Here is a 9,842-nt window from a genome sequence, read left to right as displayed (position 1 = left end):
TTGAGGAGACCTCAATCAGATGAGTTCCAGCTGGCACGTTGTGGCTAAAGTATATCAGGTCAAGGAACCAACAATAAAGCAAATATAGTGATCTCCTAACACTGACCTATAATTGTATACAATGAAAGATATACCCAAGAGCAGGCAAGAATTAATGGTATGTGCATGATGAGAGCTACAGTTTCTTTGCTTAGTACATACCCATCCCTCGGCATCAATTTTACCAACAACAAACAGAAAAAGGTATGATAGTACGAGCTATATCATTTTAATAGATGAAGTTTCCAGGAAAAATCAGAATAAAATTGAACTTATGGCAATGCATCTTTTGTAGGATACAATGCAAAGTAGTCGTCTGGCCTGGCAAATGTAACCCTCTGGCCGCCATTAAGTATCAATTTTGTGTTTGATGTCTTCATTGCAAGACCAAAGCCCTTCACGCTCGTGCCTATAGCCATAACACAAAGATCACATCAGACAGACAGCATGGGTTAGTAGCTTTTAGGTTCCAATTATGCTTCAAGGTGCAATAAACATCTAAATGAACAAATCCTACACTGAAAATCCCATAACTAATATCCATAAGCTAAAAGTACTCTCATGGAAGAAGACACATACACACATTCATTCATTGTTTAATTTGTATCAATTTTGGCTTACTTCCAACAAATCTTATCGGAAGCATTGGTCAAAACATCATAGTAAGATAGCAATGCATCCACACTTCAAGAAAAAGGAGGAGATAAGATGTCGTACTCCCTGGAGATGGCAGCGCACGCGCCATGGAGACGACTGTATTGCGTCGGGTAGCCGGGGCAGGTCCACCTCGCCTCCGCATCGGTGGGCAAGGCACCTTGCCCTACCATCGCTCCGCCGCGCTGGGGGAGGGTTCGCCCCGTAGTGGCCAATGTCTGGGCCATTGCGTCGTCACGTCTGGGGGGACCTCGCCCCACTGAGACCGGCGAGGTAGAGGGAGGTGGACCTCGCCCCACTGTATTGATCTCCACTGTCTGAATTGTGTGCCCCATCACCATTCTCTTGGCCCCAGGGATCATCCCAAGCACCCCCTCCAGCCTCTTGCAGTCACAATCGAAACCGTCGAAGAACCTCCTCAGCCAGACCACGGTGTCTCGGCCTCGCACATACTCGAGCGCCCTGGTATTGTCGCCACCCTCGCCGCGGATCCACTCGCTGACCTCCGCATTGATCCGCTCCAGGCCGTACTCGATGTTGGCCTCGAGGAGCCCCCCATGGATGAACACCGAGTCGCCCACTACAAGCACGGTAGGGAGGTCGGCCAGGAACCGGCGCGAAATGGGCCCGTCGGGTCGGAGGGCGGTGAGGCGGGACCGCATCCCTCCCAGAACTCCGGCTTGACACCGGGGAAGGACTTGGGCACACCGAGAAAGGGGTTCCTCGGCTACGGCTCGAGGTGCTCGCCGCAGCGGCGCTTGATGGCGATCAGCGCGTGGTACCACCCTGCCCAGGCGCGTGGTGGGGCGGCGGGGTGGGCGCGGGGTGGCGGGGGGGGGAGGGGGCGCAGCGAGGCGCTGGCGGACGGTAGGTAGCGATGGGCTGGCGGTGAGGCAGGTAGCGGCGGGCGCGTGCGGTAGACAGAGGGAAAAGAAGACAGACGTGCGGGGTGAGAGGGATTTAGGTTTACTGGTTAAGTTCGATGGTGTCCACGTGGCCCACGAATTTAAGTTAAGGACGTGGGTACCCACGTTCCTAATACGATAAGTTCGACGGTTTTACCATGGGCCCACGAATTTAATATAAGAATGTGGATACCCACGTTCTTAAATTAACCCATGAACATAACTCAATTAAGAACGTCGGTACCCACGTTCTTAAATTAACTCACGAACATTTATTAGTTTCTTGTAGTGAAGATCCACACCAGGAAGTAGGGCATTACGCATCTCAAAGCGGCCCGAACCCGTAGAAAATCATCTACCGTCTCTCGTGCGTCTCGCACGAACCATTGAGTTACAGTTAACAACACCGTCCTACCCAATAGCACCTCAAGGGATAACCCCGGGTGCGCGGTCGGGCTCCAAACACCAACAGATGGTGCCCCTACCTTCAATCTTGGCGATGGAGCCGTCGCCGAACCGCACCTTGCTAGCAACGCCGGTGTCAAGAACAGACAAAACCTCTCGTGAACCCGTCGTGTGGTTCGTAGCGCCAGTGTCCATGACCCACCGCCTTGGATTACGTTCGTCATCCATCCCGAACGTGGCGAACACCTTCCCTTCTACTAGCTCCAGGGGGCGCGGTGGCATGTCCTCCATGCTGGGCGACTCGTCGGGAAATGACACTGGATCAACTTCTTCGACATACATGAGTGTCAGCTCATCATGTACGACATTCACCTGCTCTTCGACCTTGAGTTTGCCTCGGCAATCTCTCGCCCAATGTCCCTTCTTCCCACATCGATTGCAGATGTCGTCGACACCTGCTTTCTTGGGGTTTGCATTCCCTCTGCCTGCAGAACCTCTTGCTCCACCTCGACCTCGTGGCTTGCCTCGATGTCTGCCGCGCGCGCCTGAATTGGAGCCACTGTGGGCAGTCTCTGTCTTCTTGTACCTCTCCAACCACTGCTCCTCCGTGAGCAGTAGCTTCCCAGACAAGGACTGAGATGGCACCGTCGGCTCATCGTCCGTCGCAGCCTTGAGTCGCCCCGTCACCTCTTCGATGGACAGTGTGCTGATGTCGAGCAGAGTTTCAATAGAAATGACAAGCTGCTTGTACCTCGAACACGCGACTCGCAGCCTCGCAGGTACTTGGCCACCACCCTGTCTTCAGGCTCCGGGTCGCCCAGGATGGCGAGACGTTGCACGAGGTTGGTCAGTCGAAGGGTGAAATCTTCGATCTGCTCGTTCTCCCGAAGTACGGTCTGCTTGTACTTGGCTCGAACACTCCGCGCCGTCGATTTCCGCACGCGCTCATCGCCAACGCGCATGGCCTTGATCGCCTCCCAAGCATCCTTGGTCATCGGTTTGGTCGCAAGGGTGGGCACCATCTCTTGGGGAACTCCCGAGCAGATGGCCTCCAGCGCGGTGCGGTCGTCGTGGTAGTCGTTGTCGTCGCTGGAGCCGAACTCGACGATGTCCGAGAGGTGGCACGCCCGCAGCTTCAGTTTCATCAGCAGCGACCATATGTCGTAGTTCGTCTTCGTAAGCTGTGGCCAGTTGCCGGAGCCGCTCGTCTCTCTGATGACGCGCTCGACTACGACCTTCCTATGATGGCGTGGACCGCGTGACGGCGTGCGGCGTGCATCGCGTGTTCGCGGTCGGCGCGGCGGCGATCGTCGTGGAGGTGACTCTATCTTGATGGTGTGCTCTCTCCTTCAACCTAGCTCTGATGCCATAATGTTAGGCACCTCGTCCTCTGGTGATGTACACCGACGACGTGATTCTGTGAACTGGATCAATCACTGAATCTCGCTTCGAAAGAAAAACGAATAGAGGCTGTTTTTTGGGTGCTGCTGAAAGTGGCAGCGTTTTCTGTATATTGTCTATTCCTTTATTCAGAGAACAACGAAGGAGAAAACAGTCGTGTTCAGCCTGCGTCGTGCTTGGTCGCATGTCCATCCCCATGCGCACGATGCTGCTAAAACTCCGGCCATCTCAGGGTCGTGCGGAGCTATTCTCGTAACGCCCTCCTACCCGTGCGGCTCACCACAGACTGGGGCTCACACGCATGCAATAAACTGAAAGATAAACATGCAGTCTACAACTAAGTATGCGCTGGGTTTATAATTAACAAGGCATTCACGGCGCGGCAGCGCTCACAGTCACAGCCTCCATGAACTCGTCGTCGGCGACGAGCCTGGCGAGCGCCTGGGGCTCCAGGCACACCTCCAGCGCCATGCTGCCCGCGCCGCCGCGGCCCTCGTACACGGTCACCTTCCCGTCCATCTTGTTCCCGGCGCCGCTGCGGACGGCCAGCGGCCGGCCCCACCCGAAGTCGTTGCCGTAGACGTCGAACCGCGGGGAGCTCCCGGTCGCGACCGTTGCGGCGCCGCCGTACCCGCGCGGCTCCACGTACGCGAACCGAGGGTCGCGCGCCCACGCCGCGAGCTCGGCCCTCACGCCCGCCTCGTCGAACGACGCCACGGCGCGGTTCAAGAGCAACGCCGCCCAGCCCAGCCCGCCGCCCAGCACCTCGCCGGCGGTCGACTTTGCCACGGCGAGCGTCACGGCGTTGCCCACGTACGCCTGCGGGACGCCTCGCACCCTCGCGCGGCACCCGACGGGAAGGAGGTACGCCGTCTCCGCGCCCGGCGCGAGCTCCCGGGCCCGGCACACCGCCCGCCACAGGTGCGCGAACAGGGACTGCAGAGACGACAGCACGACGGCGGCCGGCGCGGTGCCGCCTCCCGCCGCAATCTCGGCGTTCGCCTTCGCCTTGAGCTTCCGCACGCTCTCCGCAGGGAAGTCGAAGAAGCACTCCCGCACCGGCGGGTACTCGGGCTGCCGGACGATGTCCTCCAGCTTGCGCAGCGGCAGAGCGATGGGGACCGGGCAGGTGTCGAGGAACCACCTGTCCAGCACCGGCCGCGGCGTGCAGAGCTCCGCCTCGCGCCCCTCGCCGCCCGCCCGGCTGATCTCCGACCAGGTGTTGAACAGGTGCCAGAACGTGGTCCCGTCGCCCACGGCGTGGTTCAGCGACATGGCGACGAAGACGCCGTCGGCGAGCTCGGTGACCTGCGCCGATAGCAGGGGGGCGCGGGAGTCGTCGTCCAGGGCGGCGTCCGTGCCCAGCAGCCCGTTCAGCGGGAAGAGCGACCAGACCAGCGCGCTGGGGACGTAGTAATGGCCTGCGGGCAGCGTGATGATGTCGCTGACGGTGACCTCCGGCGCCTCGGCGTGGACGAACTCGGCGCCCTCGCCGCTGCAGCGGAGCGAGACGACGACGCCCGGGCCGCCGGTGGCGGCATCCACGGCGAGGCGGCCGGCCAGAGGGTAGAAGCGGGCCAGGGCGCGTGCGAAGGACGAGGCGAGGCCGTCCACGAGTCGGTGCGCGTGTGCCCCGCCTGCTGCCGGGGGCTTGGGCAGGAGCAGTCCCTTCTGGATGTAGTCCACCGTGATCATGCGCAGATCCCACGGCGTCATGTGCATTATCTCATCCTCCTCCTCTTCCGGTGGCGCGCTGTTGTTGTCCGGCGAGCTCGCGGTCGGCTCCGGCCGGACGAGACGCCTGGACACGATCCGGACGCCGCCGGTGAAGCCTTCTTCCATCCTTCCTGTCACTCACCACCGCACGGCACTACGCTACTCCGAGTGGCGGGCGAGCAGAAGTAGCTGTGACTGTGAGGGCGGCTTCGCTGCGAGCCTTTGACCGCCGGACCAACCGACAGGTCAGCCTTTTTTCCCTTCTTCTTACGTGGTATACCTTTGACCGGGGATGGCAACAGGAAATGGCTCCCCGTCCCCACGGGGACGAAAGGAAAATTCTCCGTCCCCGCGAATGCTCACGACAAAGCTTTTTCTTCCATCTCTATCTCCGTCAGAGAATTTATCCCGTGGAGAACCTCACGAAATATCTGTTCCCGCTTAGAAGTATAATATTTAAAGATAAATTTAAATTGATTGTATTAAATTAATACAAATTTAACAAATAAGATTAAAAATTATAAGAGACATCTACTTTAAAGTTTAGTTTTCTATTTTATAATATGTCATGCATTGAGTTTTTACTATAATTTTAACAAGTAGATTGACTAACTTATAAAAAAGTTTCGTGGAGCGGGTACACAGGAACGGGGATGGTTCTCTGCCCCGTCCCCGCAAACCCGACGGGGATTAAATTTCCCCATCTAGATTCTCACGGGTCTAAATTAGTTCCATACCCGTTCCCTAATGACTAGTTTGAGAACTCTATTTTCCCGAGAGATTCTTATTTTGCAAAGGAAAAATAAACTAATTTTCTTTGGAAAAATAAAAAATATCTTGAAAAATAAAATTCTCAAACTAGCTCTAATAGAGGAAGTTCCCGCGAGGAATCGAGGATCGGTCTCATTGCCAAGGAACAATTGGATCTATACCATTAAAAGATCCAAACTTTAGATATATACCATGGACCCCACATGTCATTGACTCATGTGGACCCACATGTAAGTGAGATAGTAATGGTATGGATCCAAAGTGGTGATCTTTTAATGATATGGATCCAAATTTCCCCATTGCCAATGTCTACCTACCATTCCTATTCCTCGGTGTGTCCAGGGTACGTGTACACTGGGCTAAAATCTTTGCGGGGTGGCAGCCCATCCTCTACTTGAGCTTGCGCAGGCCAATTTTTTTTTATATATGGGCCGAAACCATCTCTGGGCTATACATGACCAAATGGGCGGCCCGGCCCGGCACGGCCCGAGCACGGCCAGGCACGACACGGTTAGGGCATGGCCTGTTTGACCCGTTTAATAGCCGTGCCGTACCGACACGGCACTAGTGTCTAAGATCAGGCCCAAGCATAGCACTAAGCCTGCTTAGCCGTGCCGTGCCGGCACGGTAGGCCCGTTTAGCCCGTTTAGCACTACACCACAGAATTTTAGTCAGATATTCACAAACACAGTTAAAACATACTAAAATAGCTAATATTGAGTTGTTTAGTGCAATGACTGACTCATTAAAAACCTATCTAGGTAAAAACTCACCCTTGTGAGAAAACCCTAGATAGAAAAAAAGAGTACAGCACACAGCTAACTAATCGTGCTTGGATCTAATCATGCATAATCGTGTCTAACCGTGCCTAGAGACTAATCGGGTCGTGTCCGTGCCGGCCCAGCGTGCCCGGTGCTCGGCCCAGGCACGACACTACCCATCGGGCCGTGCCGGCACGGGCCCGACTCCAGCCATGTCGTGCCGTGCCCATGCACTACGGGCCGTGCCGTGCTCCGGGCCGGCTCGATTAGCCCGGCCCTATTGGCCATCTATACTCTGGGCTGAGAGAAGCATTGATCATTCGACGGCTTTCTGATCATTTCTTTCTTTCTTTTTCTAATTCTCACACTCAAGTTCAAGTTTGCTGCTCATCCCGGTCCCGGCCCCGGCCCCGGGCATGACCGTCTGCTACCACCATTTCGGCTGGCCGCCGTACGAGAGGAGATGCACAGGAGTAACTGCAGCGCATCCACGCACGGCCATTACTCCATCGGCTCCACCACCCTTGCCGGCCGGCCATGCATGATTCTACATCCATCTCCACCTACTTCAGCTTCATTCAGGGGGTGTTTGGTTTGTAGGGACTAATGTTTAGTCCCTACATTTTATTCCATTTTAGTTCCAAAATTACCAAATATAGAAACTAAAACTTTATTTTATTTTCTATATTTAGCAATTTATATACTAAAAAGGAATAAAATGAAGGGACTAAACATTAGTCCCTAGAAACCAAACACCCCCTCAATTCACACATGCATGCATGCATGGTGGATTGGTGGCCTAGTTAGCACTAGCAGCCTCCATGCATCTCTGAAAACCATTGTCCATTTTGCACCACCGATCGATCGAGCTCTAGGCTCTAGCTAGCGCGCTGCATATGTGAGGCAACTTTTCATTTATCTGACACACGTACTTACGGCCCACGATGGCCGCCGCCGCCGGCCTCCCGTGGTGGCTGCTGCTCCTCGCCGTGGTCCCGGCCGTCACCGCTGCGGCCACCGCCGGCGGAGAGGGGAGGGCGCCGGCGCTGTTCGTGTTCGGCGACTCGCTCATCGACAGCGGCAACAACAACAACCTCGCATCGCTTGCCAAGGCCAACTACTTCCCCTACGGCATCGACTTCGCCGGCGGCCCCACCGGCCGCTTCTGCAACGGCTACACCATCGTCGACGAGCTCGGTACGTACGTACAGAAGAACACGTACTCTCGCTCATCCCTTGTCTCTTGACCGCATGCATGGAGGCAGCCAGGCACGCACCAGGCAGTCATTGATGTTGTCGTGTTCCGTTCGTAGCCGAGCTGCTTGGACTGCCCCTGGTGCCACCCTACTCTGAAGCCTCGTCCGTGCAGCATGTCCTGCAGGGCGTCAACTACGCCTCTGCCGCCGCCGGGATCCTCGACGACAGTGGCGGCAACTTTGTAAGCAGCCATGCCATGCTCAGACATGCATGACTGACTGACTGACAAAAAAATATATACATATATGAGCATATCTCCAAATCCAATGCAGGTCGGGCGGATCCCATTCAACCAGCAGATCCAGAACTTCGAGACGACCGTGGCGCGGATCGCCGGCGCGGCGGGCGCGGCGGCGGCGGCGGACCTGGTGGCGCGCTCCGTCCTGTTCGTGGGGATGGGCAGCAACGACTACCTCAACAACTACCTGATGCCCAACTACGACACGCGGCGGCGGTACGGCCCGCAGCAGTTCGCGGACCTGCTCGCGCGGCAGCTGGCCGCGCAGCTGGCCAGGCTGCACGGCGCCGGGGGCAGGCGGTTCGTGGTGGCCGGCGTGGGGTCCGTGGGCTGCATCCCGAGCGTGCGCGCGCAGAGCCTCGCGGGGCGGTGCTCGCGCGCGGTGGACGACCTCGTGCTCCCCTTCAACGCCAACGTGCGGGCGCTGGTCGACCGCCTCAACGGCAACGCTGCCGCCGGCCTTCCCGGCGCCAGCCTCACGTACCTCGACAACTTCGCGGTGTTCAGGGCCATCCTCACCGACCCGGCCGCGTTCGGCTTCGCCGTCGTCGACCGCGGGTGCTGCGGCATCGGCAGGAACGCCGGGCAGGTCACCTGCCTGCCCTTCATGCCGCCGTGCGACCACAGGGAGCGCTACGTGTTCTGGGACGCATACCACCCCACGGCGGCCGTCAACGTCATCGTCGCCAGGCTGGCGTTCCACGGCGGCGCTGACGTCGTCTCGCCCGTCAACGTCCGTGAGCTTGCCGGCATGTGACAAGATGATCGGAGCGGACATATATTCTCCTATATATAGCAATAATAATTTGTTTGGTGAATTATTGTATCAGTAGATTTTGTGCTACAAGCCTCCATCCACAAACCATGCATGTAGTAGTTATTTGTTACTCCGATCTATTTATAAATTCGCTTTGCACTGTATGAGCTTTTTACGTGTGTGTTTATTCTCAGTACATTTTGTTGTAAGAACTAAAAGTATTCATAATATATTAAATGAATCATAAAAAGTAACCAAATACGATAGAGACTAAATGTTAGTCTCCTAACTAAACTTGTCTAGTAATCAACCATGCCATTAAGCGATGCATATGTCACGCTTTGATCATCGTGGAAAAAATAGGCTAGGCAACAATTTAAAAAAAGGCTTGAAATGATTGATGCATGTAGTAGTCAATCGAGGAGACTTTTCGACGTCCTTAAGATTTATTTCTGATGGAGCTTATAGTTATATAAAGAAACAATAAAAATCTTTCACAATAGCAATATAGATCTACAGAGCAGGTTATTACTTCTATGGTCAAAGAGCTCTGGTTGTTAACGGGTTTGGTCTGACTAGTTGATGATCTGTTCACGTTGTTTTGTTTTTCTGTTTTCTAATATATTGGAGCGGTAATTCTTTTGCCACTCCTTTTCAATCAAAAACCATGTCTCTCGACTGTAGAGAGATTACGAACGTGTTTGCTTAGCGACGTGGAACGGTCTGAAGTGATCCGAGCCCGAAATGTCGTTTGCTTAGCGTCACAGAGTCGATTAGTCTGTTAGCGAACCATTCCTACCAGAACAACCGAACGACATACCCCTTTATTAATTTGGGATCATCCGGTCCTGCGAGCAATGAATCATTCTGGTTGCGCGCTTAAGAAGAAAATAATAAAAACAACATGCTGCATCTTAAAACTCATTATATTTTATCCA

General features: G+C 55.0%; 2 protein-coding genes across 2 annotated transcripts; one reads left to right on the top strand and one right to left on the bottom strand.

The window, feature by feature from the left end:
* Positions 1 to 3,481: 3,481 nt before the first annotated feature.
* On the bottom strand, positions 3,482 to 5,344 carry LOC103628961 (uncharacterized). Its single transcript, NM_001319714.2, has one exon. The coding sequence runs from the start codon at positions 5,244 to 5,246 to the stop codon at positions 3,777 to 3,779; it is 1,470 nt and encodes a 489-aa protein (NP_001306643.1). The 5' UTR covers positions 5,247 to 5,344; the 3' UTR covers positions 3,482 to 3,776.
* Positions 5,345 to 7,490: 2,146 nt separating this feature from the next.
* Positions 7,491 to 9,066, top strand: LOC107522106 (GDSL esterase/lipase). Its single transcript, NM_001322353.1, has 3 exons — positions 7,491 to 7,849; positions 7,966 to 8,090; positions 8,182 to 9,066. The coding sequence occupies exons 1-3, from the start codon at positions 7,597 to 7,599 to the stop codon at positions 8,902 to 8,904; spliced, it is 1,101 nt and encodes a 366-aa protein (NP_001309282.1). The 5' UTR covers positions 7,491 to 7,596; the 3' UTR covers positions 8,905 to 9,066.
* The last annotated feature ends 776 nt before the right edge of the window (positions 9,067 to 9,842 follow it).

This window comes from Zea mays, chromosome 6 (assembly GCF_902167145.1).
Source record: "Zea mays cultivar B73 chromosome 6, Zm-B73-REFERENCE-NAM-5.0, whole genome shotgun sequence".
Taxonomy (NCBI): domain Eukaryota; kingdom Viridiplantae; phylum Streptophyta; class Magnoliopsida; order Poales; family Poaceae; genus Zea; species Zea mays.
Note: the sequence above shows the minus strand (reverse complement) of the source record. Positions and strands in the feature narration are given on the sequence as shown.